Below are 15,060 nucleotides of genomic sequence, written 5' to 3'. Positions count from 1 at the left end.
AGAGTCAAATTGATTAGAAACGGCTGAAAACCATGTAAATACTACAATTCCGACAGCAACAACAACAATTCTGCCTAATATCTACGCGAGTTCGGGCCCTTCTCTTACCCCTGCTCCCCGTGTCCCGTGGGAGAAAATCGTATAGACAGAAAAAATACTGCGCATAGAAACGATGTGTTGGCGAAAAAACGACAGGTAGGCTTCGTGAGCTTATCATACCGTGGCGTAATGAGCTAAATACTTAGTTTCTACATGATAGTAAGGCAGAAGCCATACACAACAAGGTCGGGAGTTGATACCGAATGAATGATATTTTAAGTGCTTAACTGAGAACTAATAGCGCATTTAACAGGCGAGTAAGAGTACCTAGGTACCTTAGGTAAGTTAACGGAACGCGGGCTGGAAAACGCTCAGGGACACATTCGGCATATGTAGGACTCCCGTAGCCAATCAAGGCGATGATCAGCATCTAGCTTGCATCGAATGAGGCGCTATCCGCAGATCATCCAGGGACCTGGGAGAGAGCCAAGAGCCCTAAAACAAGCGGGAATATTCTGCCCGTGCACTTGGTACATGATATACGAAGTACATACAGCCCCCAATATATTTACGTCATTTGTTGACTTGATACAGACTCTCACCAGTTGTCGGTCAGGGGTAACGTCAGTTGTGACATCAATCGAGAACATGCTCGAACCATTATAAACATCTGACACAACTCCATATCCTTATTAATACCAACCATGGACGGCAGGACCAACGTCTCGATTCTTTGTAAAAAGGAAAAAGTAAAAAACAACCCCCCCAACTTACGTTTCCCCTAATCCAACTGACAAACCCGATCATTATTAGCAATTAAGGGCTTCCCAATAATGACTCCCTTAGGATACTCCGACGGTAACGTGCAAAATGCTAACCCGGTTTCTAGAGCAGAAGTAAGTATCTTACGTGCTCCTAAATGCATTTTTCACTGACGGTAATGTTCAACCAATAGTTCCCTTACCTACAAGGCGACGAGAATAGCTGTAACAGATCCTCCGCCCATAATGTCAAACCAAGCGCTACTGTATCGAAGAAGCGTAAGTCGGATGCGGTAGAAGACCGTCAAAATATATCTGAAGTGGACGATAATGATCCCCGCCTTTATGAAATAGACGAGACGTGCAACGAGATCCGCCGGAAGATCAAGGACTTCATTCAAGGTGGAAATATGAAAGTTGGAGACTTCCAGAAAGCCATAGGGGTATCTTCGGGTGCATATCAGCGGTTTATGAATCAGAGCGGAACCTACAAAGGCAAGGACTGCGACACATACCCTAAAGCCTTTACGTTCTTCAAGAAGCGCGAACTGCAAGGTCTCAAAGCAGTTCCGCCTAAGAGACCTAAGAGACCTAGGAAGAGCGAGAGTGAAGCTCTTGATGTCAGCGATATAAAGCTTTACGGCGAGGATACGCAAAGCGTACCAGTGTATGATACATGCGACGAGGTCCGCAAGAAGATCCGGGCTTTTCTACGGAAGCCTGACATCAGCCAGAGCGCCTTCTGCCGTGCTATAGCGAAGAGCTTCCCTGAAGAAAAACGGATTCAATCCAGGCAGCTTAACTGTTTCCTAGATAAGAAGGGACCTATGTCTGGGAATACTAGTTCTGTGTTTTACGGCGCTTATGTGTTCTTCGAAAAGCTACGCATCAAAGAGGGTAGGCCCAAGTCAGAGATGAGGCAGGAGATGGAGAAAGTCCACCCCAGCGGAGTGAATACCACCGATCTTCAGCTATGGTGGACATGTAGGAATGATGAGCGTCCAGTTTACGATGCCTACGGACGTATCCACTTCGTCAACCACCGATCCTCGTTTACCCCTTTCCGTTCCTAATGTATACAATATGATCAAGAATTAAGGGTACAATTGCTAGCTATAAGAGCGAATAACTATCTAAAGTACTTACCTATATGTGTTTGTCAACCTAGCAGAAATAGAAGGTTAATACGTCGCAACTCGGTTTTAGTGGTCAAGTCGATCAGCACGTATCTGTTGAGGCCTAATATCTTTAGGTGCTGCCTTAGGTAACAGGGTATTTAAATTCTTTTGAAGAAGGGTTACTTTCTACCTAGGTACCTACTTAGAAACCTCAATAATTCCAGCTGAAGTTCTATGAGCGTGTAATTACCTCAGATTGGTAACGTCGTTCATACCGCCATCGTTTCCAACACAGACTTCACATCAATTAGGCGATTTGAGAACTGGGTCGTCCGCCAACTAAAATGCCTTACTCTGACGAGAGACTACATGGTGCTCAATCCCATTAACGTATGAACGCGACATCACATAAATGGCAGCACCCAAGATTTCAACAACGATTCCGATTGGAGTCTTTAAACAGCAGACTTTATCCACCATGATACATGATAAGGGACTTACCATAACCAATCACTTACATGTGTGAATGTGGTTAGGTTTCATTCGGACGATCTATATAGATTTGTGTAAATTGAAATCGAGGCGGCTAAACTAACACGTACTAATTAATTAACGAATCTTGGTTTTGGGTGTTTCCCCGCGTTGATGATATTATAAATATATAGTCGCTTCCTACCACATGAGATTTAGGAATATACCATGTTTGGAACTGGCATACCTACTACCTACTACGAAAATGCGTTTCTTACTATTTCTTTCTGCCGGCGTCTTAGCGCCCACTATCAGCAGTGCTGCTCCAGTTGCGCACGACGACGCTCTCATCAAGAGAGAAAACCTGTGCAATTTAAAGGCTCCTCCTGCTCTCTGCCAACCGGATCCCTCTGTTACCGTGGAAGAGACAGCGCAGAGAGCTTATGATTTCTATCGTGCATTCGTAGTTGATGGAGATCCCAGAAAGATGTTTTCCTTAATAGATTCAACTTATACAGTTAGTCACTATTTTAGCTCAAATACATATATATCGTGTATTACTAGCAGACTGGCATTGGTACTAATTATTGAATGCTCTATCACAGCAACACCATCCAGGGTACGCGTCTGGGCCCAACAATATCTGGGGTATTTTCTGCAGTGGAAGTAAGCTTGGAAGCGAGCAAAATACGGCTTGGTGTTTCGATGCCAGCACAAATATGTCATACGCCCAATATTCGACTACGGACAGGTGGCTCTGGCTTGATGGATGCGTTCACGAACACGTAAGTATTTTGAATTATTTACAAGCAGGCGTGCATCGGCCTAACAACCTATTCTAGTGGGACCAAGGCGAGAGAATCCCAACGGATAAATGCTATCAGTTGAATCCAGAAGGCATATCTTAGCGGTGTTATCTGTCGAGTTTAGATAGGCACGATGGGGCTGTTGGTACATATGAGGAAAACGTAAGAAGGGATATTGATAATGGTTCAGTGCACTGCGTATATAAATATCTCGAAGACGAGTTTGTTTTCAAGAATATTTAGTACTTAAGGGACTTTCACTCTAAAATTTCAGCTCATTTGGTGCTTCTTTTCCTCGATACAACACAGGTAGGATTCATAATTTATTAAGGCATCGAAGCCCTCAGGACAAATGGCTGCAATATCCACTCATAATATTAACAATAATTAGACAGTATTATAATGCGCCCTGTTTCCTTTACGATGCACCTGATACAAACGGTTTATTTTCGCTATATTAGGTACCTAAATAGTTGTATAATAGGAAACCCTCTGGTAAAACCAACCCCATCAGTTCCTTTTCTGAGACGGCTCTTCTGCAAGACGATATACTAGGGCACGATAAGCTCCATGTTAGAGGGATGGAAACCCCTTAACCTGCTTGATTCCTTCAACACCCTTAAGCCATCCCACGCGGCTCTCAACAAAGTATTCTACCGTGGGTCGCATCTTGGTCTCGTGTAAGTGAAAATCATCGATAGTGCCTAGGCGCAAGATGCTCATGCCTGTGAAGGCCTCTCCGACGCGGTACATAAGCGTACCACACGTTGAGCAAAAGTAGTTGGCCATGCCTTTGCCTGAAGCGATAGTATGCGCTTGGGGGCCGAATTTCGTAAGGTTGTCACGCCCACGAAGATGCTTCAAGTGTGTGTCCAGAATGGTGAAGTTGGTCGCGAACATAGATGCCGTGATTTTATGACAGTCACTGCAATTACATACAAATGTACCGACGTAACCCGGACCCTGTGTTGGCTGCGGATTCGGTGGTGTTAGTAAGGAGACCCTCAAAGCGGGCATTGTGCATGACAAAGCTACATATAGCTTAAGGAAGCGGCTTACAAATGCAAGCTGTACTGCACCACAGAAGCATGTTGCCGTTGCTTCGTCTTCTTTGGACCAGCCGTCATTAGCGAGGCCAGCTAGGGGAAAGAAGGGCTTAGATTTGTCGGTAGTGGTGGCCATTTTGGCTTCAAAGCTGTGAAGATAGTCTACGAGTCTTATTGAATTACTGAAGAGTGCGAAGAAGCGGGCTTGGAAAATGATTCTGAGAACTTGAGGTCTTCCAGAGCTGCTTTTATACTCATTCTTCAAATATGAAGCGAGTTGAGGCTACGACGAAAATATAAAGTCCTGGGCGATTATTAAGCCCTGCATAGTATGATGTAATTTGTAATGCCTACCTATTTCCTATTAGTCATTGGTTTATACGAAATATTCCATATTCTCCCATGCTGTTACATCGACCGGGGACGCCGGCGTATATTTCGGCCATGCAATATTTGGTATCTATCGCAGAAGTAATAGTACTACCCGCACTACCGCGCCTAAGCTACGTAGTAACTAAGAGCTTGACCTAACCTAGCTCGCTAATACGCATATCATCAATTACCTTGGTACGTCAGTGGAACATACGACAATAAATATAGGTAGGCTTATCAGCGCTTGCGTATATCTAAGTGCATTGTGACGCCTCAAAACTTCTTTTCGAATACAATGCAGAGGAGCTAACTGTTCTAGTAGAATGAGTCCTGCTATGGAAGATTACCTTCTTTTCTCGTTCTAGTTAGTCGCCTTCAGATATCCCCCCACACTATAAGTACGCGTCTGAAACTAGTTTTATGACATCTAGATGATGTGGTTAAGTATCATCTATCCCTGAAAGATTACGTAGAAACGCAACCCCTTGAGGTTGATCCCTCATTCTATCCTGCACCTACGAAACCATCCGTTCTGTCAGGATTCTAGATAAGACATCTAGAACAAAGGATAAAGGATACTTTCAGTATGCATAGCCGTAGGCTCCTATAGTTCGCTTAGAGTTCCTCGCGGAAAAACGAAGTTGTTTCCTTGCTTCTTGCTCCACCACCATCTACAACTAATTTAGATGAAGATGAATCAATACCTCCTATACTAAGTAATCTCCATTCAGTGGAGTACCTAGCGTACTTATGATCACACACGCAGTTTATAACATCTCGATCCGCCGCCTACATATAATAAGGGAGCAATTGTCTTATCTACCCCTTTATCGAGCTATCTAGCACCTTCATCCCCCCAAGAGATCCAATCAGGGGACCGAAATCTACCCCATCGAACTAAACCTCGCTACCAACATTTCTTCCAGATCTGATTCCGCCAATGGCTCGATCGGCATCTGTTTTAATGGCTGATCTTGAGCTTAGATAAATTCAATGGAGATTTGATATGAATACTATCTTCCGATACGTTAATACCTCATAGATGGATAAGCACTAGTTTTTGGCCCCCTGTTTGGATCTCTATGCAAGATCTCTCCAAGTCAGTGCAAATAAGCACATAGGTCGGCCGAAGCCCAAGATTGCTGAATATGAGGCAAGCCTATGTTCCTTTTAAAATTAATCTCCCTTACCTCTAGAAACTCCTAATAAATATTGTTCGCATTGTATTATCTTATTTGCAAGGCCTTGACTTCGGCCAACAGTCCAGCACCCGTAGGTGCCTCACTGAGATTTGTTTCAAGTAAACCCCGCACCATGATTTCCTACCTCAATTTCTGTAATATAATGGGACCTGTGAGAACAGCTCGAAGGGACCGTATATACAAAATATATACACTGTGCAGTTTATCAAACCTCTTTATTGATCGAAAGCTCAATTTTGTTAAAACAATTTCAGCCTAGTGAATAAGGAGTCAAGGCGTGGGCAGGTACGTAAAAAGAATAATTTATATACCTAGGTACCTAGGTAGGTGTTGTTATATACAATGCAGTTTCACTCCATTTGAGTGATCCTTATAGTAATGGCCTTTGTATCTTATGATGGTTTGTCCACATCTCATTATCCTGCATGCTTCGCCCTTCCAGTTGAGACCACTGTAGATCTATTATTGAAAATTATCTTTAATTTCCTGGGTTAGTTTGCTAGTCAGACCTAATAGGAGTATTGTGTAAAGATGCTTCCAATGTAATTATGGCCAACTTGTTTAGATGGTATTGGCAGAAACCACTTAAGTCCCAAACAGACCATACTTAACACGGCAGTTGATGCCTAAGATAAATCCATCTTATCTAGTAGAGGCTGAAGATGGAAAAATGCTAAGGAGGATATTCAAAGCCTTATTACTTATGGTAGACAAGTAAAGGGATTCCATTGCTTTTTTGGCAACAGCTAAAACCTGCACCATGTGATTTAAAATGTTCTATAGCTCTAGCTTAGTTCTAATCTTATGATAATGGTGTATTGCTTGATAATGTGTTTCCAGTTAACAAACCAAATCCATTACTTAATTTCAGTTGATAGGCACCATATGTAACTACCTCCTAACCATAATGAACATTAGGTTAAGTATTGATTTTATTTTATTTTATTTCTTATATGTCGCGCACTTAGCGCACTTAGCACATGTTGCGCATATATGCTTTTTTTTTCTCGAAGTTTTTATTCCGGAAAGAAATCATTAAACAAAGGTAACAAATACCCAAAAATGTAAAAATGTAAACAAAGAATTATTTTTATATATAAATATTTAATATATTATAAAAATCATAACAATGACTAACTTAATAATTAATACAATTATGTTTTAATTATATTTTAATTTATTAAATTAATTTTATAATAACTTATTTAACTTTTACTATTCCATTTTCTGTTATTATATTTTATAAATTTATTTTTATGCAAAGCTTTCCATTATCTTAATGAAGATTAAAGATTCTAAATCGTTAACCTGGAGTTAAAGCTATTATGATCCCTCGTAACTTCCATTCTGCTATCTTATTATTTCCTTACATTAATATTTCACTGCCTCGTCTTTTCCTTACTTTATTGCTTCTTTACATCGTCCCTTCCCTGCCTGGTTGTTTTCTTGCCTCGTTGTTTCCTAACCTTGCCGTCTGACCCTTCGCCGCCTGTCAAATTTGCCGTTCTTACCTTGTTATCGCCGCCTGACCACTTCATCCTCGTACCTTCCGCCGTAATATTTTGGCTGCATCTACTACCTTCGGTACCTGTATATAATTCTCTCCCGATTCCTATGATTCCTCTCTCTCGCCGACCTGAATCTTTTTCTCTCGCCGACCTGAATCTTTTCCACTCGCCGACCTGAATCTTTTCCTCTCGCCGACCTGAGTATTTCCTATTACCAACCTGATTCATATATCTTTCGCCAACACAATTCATCATACCTAGTAGATATTTTTCATTCTTATCAATATCTAGTTCATTGCCAATAGGTTATGAATTGTCACTGTTGGCATTGATTCCCATCGATATCTACTCGCATCGGCATCCCATACTCTCAATACTTCTTACCAGCGGTGTTGTTCGATAAAAAAACTCTTTCCTAAAAGCATTTCGCCTATACTCCTCCTTCCCATTTCGCCGATAAGCTTTTCCTCTAGAAATATTCCCTCCCGATAGGCTTCTCTTCCATTTCGCCGACATAATATTTCACCAAGCATATATCCAGTAAGTTATAATTCCTTCATATATCTTTCCCCTTTTTATTAGTTATCGGCATGCTGTTGATTAGGAATTACTTGGTGATGTTTGGCTTTACTAATCGTATCAAGTATCTACCCCTATTGTAGAAATGGCTCCTCAAAACCCCAATAACAGCAACGGAGCTCACAAGGATACCAGCAAAGCCCTCCCGACGCAACCAGCTATTGATGGCGCTCAGGGCAGGGTAAATAGCTACGGTCGGTATATATGTCAAATCCTGGTCAACGGAAGACCCTGCGGTGCTACTATGAAGAATGAGAAACGTAATATTCGTTCTCATTTGTCAAAAAAACATAGGGCCCAATCGGCATATGCGAAGAACCAGGTCAAGACCGATGTTTGGCCCTGCCCAGAGAAGTGTGGAATGGAATATAAAAATTTTCATTCCATGCTTCGCCACATGCGTGTGATCCATAGGTTCACTGGAAAGTCGGCTGGGCTAAAAGAAAAGTCCAAGAATCTTCGAGGTTCAACATCCCAAACAGGTGGCGTAAGTTCCGACACGGACTCCGGCTTTGATGACGAATATATACCACCACCTGACCGGCCTGATCGCGGCCCTGGGGGTGGTAGCAATCAAGATCCTCCCGGCGCTAGTGGAGGCTCTCTTATACCTGCCGCCGCATAATTACCCACGCCGTACCTATATTCTATTCACATAACAACCTCGCTATTTTTCGCATTGGCTATCAGCTTCTTCTCGGAATCGTCCCCTTGCGTTACATATTTCCGTCATGGTAAGCCCGCTATTGTGTCCGTATCAGCCAGTTTAAGATGGTATTTCTCACATTTCCTTCTAGATTCTCCTTTTATCCATCTCCAAAACACAGCACTCGGACAAATACCTAGCGGCTATTCCTCATAGGATATTTTTCCAGTATCAGTTTGGTCGAAAGGTGGAGATATGACGAAGTTGCCATATTTGTATGGAATATGAAGCTAGACGATATATTCCTACCCTACCTACGCCCTCAAGAAAAGCCTACAGCGGCACCTATCTATGCCATTACGCCCTGATGATTGCAGCAGCCCGTTAGACTATACCAGCGGTTGGACCTAAGAATATGTTCACGTACGAATTCGAGCTCATAATCCTGATATACGAATAGGCAATAAGTTATCATAGGAGAGCCTATCTTAGCGGGACAGAACACTGTTGTTCGTGGACACGTATGACTCATCTCAAAAGTTGCGGTGTCTGTTCCACGATTCATATAGAAACGAATACAATTGTCTTTCTTCCTTCTTTACTCCTCTTGGCTCTCAGTCTAGTATCTAGTTAAGCGTAGTATATGACCCCGTATATTCCGCCATTCCTTCTATTTCTTCTACACGTCTTAACATCAAGATCAGAAAATTCAGAAACCATTGTAGACGTACGTAGCCGAGGTCATACGTAGTAATTATTAAGCTACATTATGTGGCCTTGAGTAGGTACAATTAGCTGATGTTCAATTTAGAATGCCACACTATTCAACCATTCCACATACCATACTCCTTATATTCATTCACTTGACAACATCCTACAAATGTTTTCATACGATGTGCCTCACTGTGCCGGTCTCAACCTCATATGCCCAACCGCTAATAACCACGTCGTCTGGCACAGCAGCACTCCTCTTTAAGTACTCAACGTCTCCCTTTATAGCATCATCTAAATTGGTGAAGGGGAGGAAATCGAGGGTGGCAATTTCTGCAGCGGCGCTTGGTCCTAAATTCTTCTTCACAAGACTATGAGCATCATCGTTGGAAAATGTCAACATGCCACACCCAGTGTGCTTGATAAGTACGATCTCTCTCGTCCCAAGCAGTTGCTGCGAGATGATGATGGATCGTAGAGCATCTCTCGCGCTACCGCCAGCGTTTCGAATAACGTGGGCATCACCAAGGTCGATACCAAAGGCGGCGGCTGGGTCGATACGAGCATCCATACAGGTCACTTTACATCAGTCAGCTCCCAATTGCTTGAAGTATAGCCCTCATATAGCCCTACTCTAAAGGGTTTTACATACAGATCAGGTAGTGTTTAGCAGGCGGAAGGGCAAGATCGCCTTTAGTGAACTTGCTAGCATATTCAGCATTCTTGCTCGCGAGGTTTTTCTGAATTGAGGAAGTCATGTTTATTGCTAAAACTGGAAGATGATAATAGTGAAATGAAGTTGACGCCTCTAAGTAGAGATGTATGATTTAGCTACCTAGATCCAAAGTCAGTACCTAAGAAGATTCTTATACAATTTTCTAAACTTGGAGAATGACGCAAGAGTTTTTATGAGCATTTCCGGTTTCTAGATAGCCCTCATTCCTGCTCGGATACTCTTACTGATGATAGCATAGTACCTATATCGCCATATCAATCGTGATCACGTCATCATCGCCTAGCTTAGGACAATCATTCTGCGGGAAATGATCGTCGACTTGGCGGGAATAGCTAATGTATGATGTACCGATAGGCCGGAACAAAGACCGACTATGTACAAAACGGCAACTAACACATCCCGGTCAGACATTAGATCAGTAATTGAAATGCTTGAGCTGCTTACAATATCAATAGCTTATCTGCTCCTGGGTTGCCGGCCATAGTAAAAATTATAAGCCGAGCAGAAGGATTAAGCTTCTACGGCAGCAGTAGAGGATGAAGATTGAAAGTACACAGATATGGACCAGAGCTTGTTGCGTCGGCATTCCCTAATGAAAAGAGTAGAGGTAAATAATATTAGTCTATATACAAATAAGCCTGGACCCAATAAGTCACAGTCATCTCCTTAACCTAAGATTGTATTAAAGAAATATCCTTGATGCCTTACGTACTGACACGAATATTATAGACACACCTATTCTGGCGTAGTCGCAGTCAATAAATTAAACAAAGGGTGCTGTGATGATTTTGCTCAGGCAAATGGGAGGATGAGTACTGGATAACAGGTATCTAAGACTACTAGGCTAGGTTATTTACCTGGTATCTGAGTATGGAAGCTAAAATAGTGACGGACATAGGAGAATCAAGAAATTCACACGTGTTAATAACAAAGTCATTGTCTTAGCTCGTTTATTCTTTGTGTCAACTTGCTTCTATCGCCTTCTGGTGAATTGATATCAAGATATTGTTCAAACATAGATTAGTGAATGCTTTCAAATTAATATTCGTTGTCATAAAACATTATGGCTGAACGTCCAGACGTTACTAGTGGCAAGAACAGGGCCTTTCCGATAGGAGCTAATTGAACGGGATCAAGTACACATGGGTGTTTTATAATTACACATAAAGAATATGTTTTCAGGAATCTTCCAGTATATAGTCCAACTATCATCCTTCTCTCTAAGCCCAAAACATCATCAACTCCTGTATTATCAATAAAAGCGAGAAGAGCCAACTCTGAAGACCTTTAAGTCTAAACAGAAGACATATCCTCACATATTCTTACGAGAAAATCCTAAAGCGAATTCAAAAAAAACCGCCAAGATGTGTCAAAACTGTGCTGTCTTATCTCAAGTTAACCACAGTTGTGGTCATCAGCTGCTGCTCGTCAAGAACTTTTCGAAGTTCTGCCTCTTCTACCCTCATAAGGATACTGAGTTCCATATGGCCGCCATCGCGTACTCAAATCATCCTACCGAATACCCTTGCCAGAGCTGCGCTTTACGTGAGGAAGCAGCCGAAAAGGGCATTCACAAACAGGAGAGGAGAGACTTCATCAGAAAAAGATATGCCGAAACCAAAGAGGCGTCTTCAAAAGAGGACGCGAAATGGTACCTTGATACAGCTAAGAAAAGCCAGAAGGGCGTTGATGCCGTCAAGATTGAGGAGCTTAACAAGCATGCGAAGAAGCAAATCAAGTATTACCTCGGACGGGGGGGATACAAGGCACTAAGAAGGGGCGATAAGGCCATTCTTCTAAAGACCATCTTGCAAGTTCCTGAGGTTATCGACCGCCATGCTCTTGTTGTAACATTTGGATCCTATGTAGGTTGGAACCAAAAGAAAAACTGTCCGAAGTTCATCCATTATTCAGAGATGTCAGCGCTTAGGGATATTGCTCGCAAGGGAGGTATGCTCAAGGCTCTAGAAGCAGGGTTGGGGCAAGGACCTCGCGACGCGTGAGGCAATATGCCAAGAGTTATATCGCCGCTTGAGGATGTTTTTGTTTAAGCATTGAAGTCTTGACGCACAGGACCCGAATAGAAAATGGAAAAAAAAAAGACAAAAAGTCCATAGTTATTGTTTAGCACTAAATATACTACTTCCTGTTTCCCGTTCTATTTTTATTCAACTTTTACTTTGAAATTGTTTGTAACTTCGATATCAGTACTTGAAATCTTATATGCATACCTAGGTACGTTAGGTAGGTAGTGTGAACATACGGGATTCGATGGATCAGAATGATTACGAAGTGATGCCAACTTAGGTATGAAATTTATATTGAAGTCTTCGTGCCATTCCACGTCTTTCGCATCACAACACTACATAATATTAAATCAAGCCTCCCTCTTCAGCTCAACTCTAAATGTCCTCAGGTCTACACTCTGTGCTGACCCATCATCACGAAGCAAGAAGACCCACTCATCCATAGATCGGAAGCCGTAGGTGAGTCGGTCCATAGAACCCCACGTGTGACAGCTTGCATCGGGCCAGAATGAGTTTGCGTCTTTCTCCGCACTCTCCTCTGGGCTTCCGATATCGAACACGGCCCGCCAGGCATCATGGCATCCCGAACCCAGGTTTGTAGGATACAGCCGGATGGAAACCGGTCGGCTTGTCGGACTACTCGATAGTGCCCCAAATTTACTGTAGTTCTTGATTACGTCGACGTCACGGACGACCCAGTTAGATATCGCGAATCCTGGCGCATCGTCAAGAGAAAGCGTGATAGTCGAGTTCGTAGTGGCATCCGTATATGTGCCACCGAATTTTGGCAATGCCTCTGCTTTACCCGCATCTTCAATAGCTGGAAGCAGGCCTCGCACGACTTTCGTAAGAACCAGATCCACCAGGTCAGTATTCGACTGTGGTCCACCAGATAGAATCGTAACAACGATATCATAGTCCGGTACTAGGCACAACATGTTATTGTACGAATTTAGATTGCCAGCTTTACAGTAAAATTCAATGAGACGCTTATCTTCAGTGACTATGTTAGAGCGAAGAATTTCCCAAGGTCCACCGATAAGTAGACCAGAAGACGAGGTAGATGTTGCCGGTTTCATCCACTTTCTTGTTTTAGTAGAATCCAGCAAGGCATGCTTGAGGATACCAGTACCAAAGGAAAGTAGGTCGGCCGTGTTCGAGTAGAAACCGCCAGCTCTAGCCAACATTAGATACATCCAACGTCTAAATGGGTATTACAACTTACATATCCTCGTATCCGAAGTTAACATCAAACCAGGTCTCATTTACAGGGATAAATCCCCATGCGTTCTTCTCCGGTCCATTAAATATGGTCGTGTTCGTCATAGATAGGGGAGCGAATATCGATTGCTTGACGTAATTGTCATAGGTCATATTGGTTATTGCCTCCACGGCATAACCTAGAATGACGCTCGCGACGTTTGAGTATACTGGGTTTGTGAATGGAGCGTACACTGGGTGCCGCTTGCCGAAATCTCTGAAAAACTCGGTCCTATCACAGGGAGGGAGGCCGAAAACACCAGCGCACCCGGTCTTCGACGTCTCGTTCAATTTAGGGAGACCAACTTCGGTCCAGTCCAAGGGAAAACTAGCCAGGTCGGTTGTAACTGGGAATAATTAACAAGAATACCGATTGAGGGTGGTATATATAACTTACGGTCTGTAGAAATGCCACTCATGTGTGAAGCGAGAGCGCCAAGAGTCACCTCACTCCACCTAACGGTTGTGATATCACTAGCTTCACCTGTCTCTCCTTTGAGTTCATGCAGCTCGGGAACATACTGAGTGATGGGATCGTCCAGTTTCACGTGGCTCTGTTTCAGCAAGGAGAGCACTGCAAAAATCTTAGATATACTTCCGAGTCGATAGACCGTCTGTGAATCGATGGTTGATGTTCCATTAGGGTTAAGTATCGTAGGTGTATGATGGAGTTCCAGTAGCGGATTAGTTTCGTGTATCGACTTAACTGCGACAGATATGCCAGTAGAAAGAAGGCCGGCAGTGAGGTTTTGGAATGTATCAGTGACACTGTCTACTGCTAACTGGACAGACTCGTGTACCGTAGGGTTCTTTGGGGCGGGTAGGACTGGCCCTAAAGGGGGACAATGTCCATTAAGAGCAGCCAAGGCAGTCTCTATCGCCACCAATACAACTAGGATACTCGTCAAGACACTCCGTTGGTAAAACATGTTGCGTTCAAATAAATAGACATGTAATCCTGATGAGTTGATATTGAACTTACGTAGGGCGAAGAGAGTGCCATTATATATATACACGTATGATCTTCTCCTGAGCCACCCATATCCTCCTATGTCGAAAGCTGGGATATAGCTGATTCGTAGAACGATTCTAATTAAAACCGTAATGGAGTCAAATGCGAGCCATATTGCCTATTGGCTTTTGGTTATAGAGCTGCTTAGTATTGGCGTATGGAGTTAGCCTCCCTCAGCCACCATAGATAAGTCGTCCGTACGTAGATCAAATTTAGACTTATACGGTCGAAGCAGCAAGAGCGCTGCTCGAGGTGTGCGATGCCACGATAGATACATGTTTTTAGTAGCTTTGATTGGTCGGGTCGGTCTTCAGCCCCGTACTTCAGGTAAACAAGAGTGGGCTTGGACTTGACCTCGACTTTCAACTAAAAATTGCGCCTGATCTGGCTAAGAAAGATATGTCGCATGCACGGCGAGAAGGGGATAAATCTCGTCGTGTCTAAGAATATTCAAGAACTTGAACAGTGTGTATGTAAAAAGGAGGAATGTACTTATTTACCGGCTTATGATTTGTGTCAATCCGATCCCTTAGATTAGGTACATATGACGTATATTTACTTCTAAAGAGGTACCTATCTCTTATGTAAATAGCCTATTTTTAGACCTACCAATAACATGCCGCTTTCCTGTACTGTATCCTGCGAGGCTACGACACTGTGTTTGATAAGGTTCTGGACCCTGTGGAATTTCCTTCAACATCGGCTTCAATTTAGCTTCTTTATCCACATCGCGGAGGCGATGGGTTTATCGAGAACGACATCATCC

The 15,060-nt window shown here is 42.9% G+C and overlaps 7 protein-coding genes across 7 annotated transcripts; 4 read left to right on the top strand and 3 right to left on the bottom strand.

Moving 5' to 3' along the window:
• Positions 1-592: 592 nt before the first annotated feature.
• F4817DRAFT_207381 (uncharacterized protein) lies at positions 593-2,128 on the top strand. The gene is made up of 3 exons (XM_049298650.1): positions 593-788; positions 853-935; positions 995-2,128. Exons 2-3 carry the CDS (start codon positions 873-875, stop codon positions 1,871-1,873), a joined length of 942 nt encoding a protein of 313 aa, XP_049156348.1. The 5' UTR covers positions 593-788; positions 853-872; the 3' UTR covers positions 1,874-2,128.
• A 526-nt stretch (positions 2,129-2,654) lies between these two features.
• Positions 2,655-3,297, top strand: F4817DRAFT_318616 (uncharacterized protein; the record flags this gene model as incomplete). Its single annotated transcript, XM_049300938.1, has 3 exons — positions 2,655-2,906; positions 2,995-3,174; positions 3,232-3,297. 3 exons carry the CDS (start codon positions 2,655-2,657, stop codon positions 3,295-3,297), a joined length of 498 nt encoding a protein of 165 aa, XP_049156347.1.
• A 471-nt stretch (positions 3,298-3,768) lies between these two features.
• On the bottom strand, positions 3,769-4,377 carry F4817DRAFT_318615 (Mss4-like protein; the record flags this gene model as incomplete). The annotated part of the gene is made up of 2 exons (XM_049300937.1): positions 3,769-4,167; positions 4,255-4,377. The coding sequence occupies 2 exons, from the start codon at positions 4,375-4,377 to the stop codon at positions 3,769-3,771; spliced, it is 522 nt and encodes a 173-aa protein (XP_049156346.1).
• A 3,610-nt stretch (positions 4,378-7,987) lies between these two features.
• Positions 7,988-8,539, top strand: F4817DRAFT_367370 (uncharacterized protein; the record flags this gene model as incomplete). Its single annotated transcript, XM_049307112.1, has 1 exon — positions 7,988-8,539. One exon carries the CDS (start codon positions 7,988-7,990, stop codon positions 8,525-8,527), a length of 540 nt encoding a protein of 179 aa, XP_049156345.1. The 3' UTR covers positions 8,528-8,539.
• Positions 8,540-9,434: 895 nt separating this feature from the next.
• On the bottom strand, positions 9,435-10,017 carry F4817DRAFT_318613 (carbonate dehydratase; the record flags this gene model as incomplete). Its single annotated transcript, XM_049300936.1, has 2 exons — positions 9,435-9,838; positions 9,912-10,017. The coding sequence occupies 2 exons, from the start codon at positions 10,015-10,017 to the stop codon at positions 9,435-9,437; spliced, it is 510 nt and encodes a 169-aa protein (XP_049156344.1).
• A 1,342-nt stretch (positions 10,018-11,359) lies between these two features.
• Positions 11,360-11,998, top strand: F4817DRAFT_318612 (uncharacterized protein; the record flags this gene model as incomplete). The annotated part of the gene is made up of 1 exon (XM_049300935.1): positions 11,360-11,998. The coding sequence occupies one exon, from the start codon at positions 11,360-11,362 to the stop codon at positions 11,996-11,998; it is 639 nt and encodes a 212-aa protein (XP_049156343.1).
• A 294-nt stretch (positions 11,999-12,292) lies between these two features.
• F4817DRAFT_207353 (beta-lactamase/transpeptidase-like protein) lies at positions 12,293-14,426 on the bottom strand. The gene is made up of 3 exons (XM_049298649.1): positions 13,680-14,426; positions 13,248-13,629; positions 12,293-13,198 (listed from the first exon to the last, which is right to left on the bottom strand). Exons 1-3 carry the CDS (start codon positions 14,209-14,211, stop codon positions 12,373-12,375), a joined length of 1,740 nt encoding a protein of 579 aa, XP_049156342.1. The 5' UTR covers positions 14,212-14,426; the 3' UTR covers positions 12,293-12,372.
• Between the last annotated feature and the right edge of the window lie 634 nt (positions 14,427-15,060).

The sequence above is a fragment of the Daldinia loculata genome (genome assembly GCF_022478755.1).
Source record: "Daldinia loculata strain CBS 113971 unplaced genomic scaffold F4817scaffold_48, whole genome shotgun sequence".
Classification (NCBI taxonomy): Eukaryota; Fungi; Ascomycota; class Sordariomycetes; order Xylariales; family Hypoxylaceae; genus Daldinia; species Daldinia loculata.
Note: the sequence above shows the minus strand (reverse complement) of the source record. Positions and strands in the feature narration are given on the sequence as shown.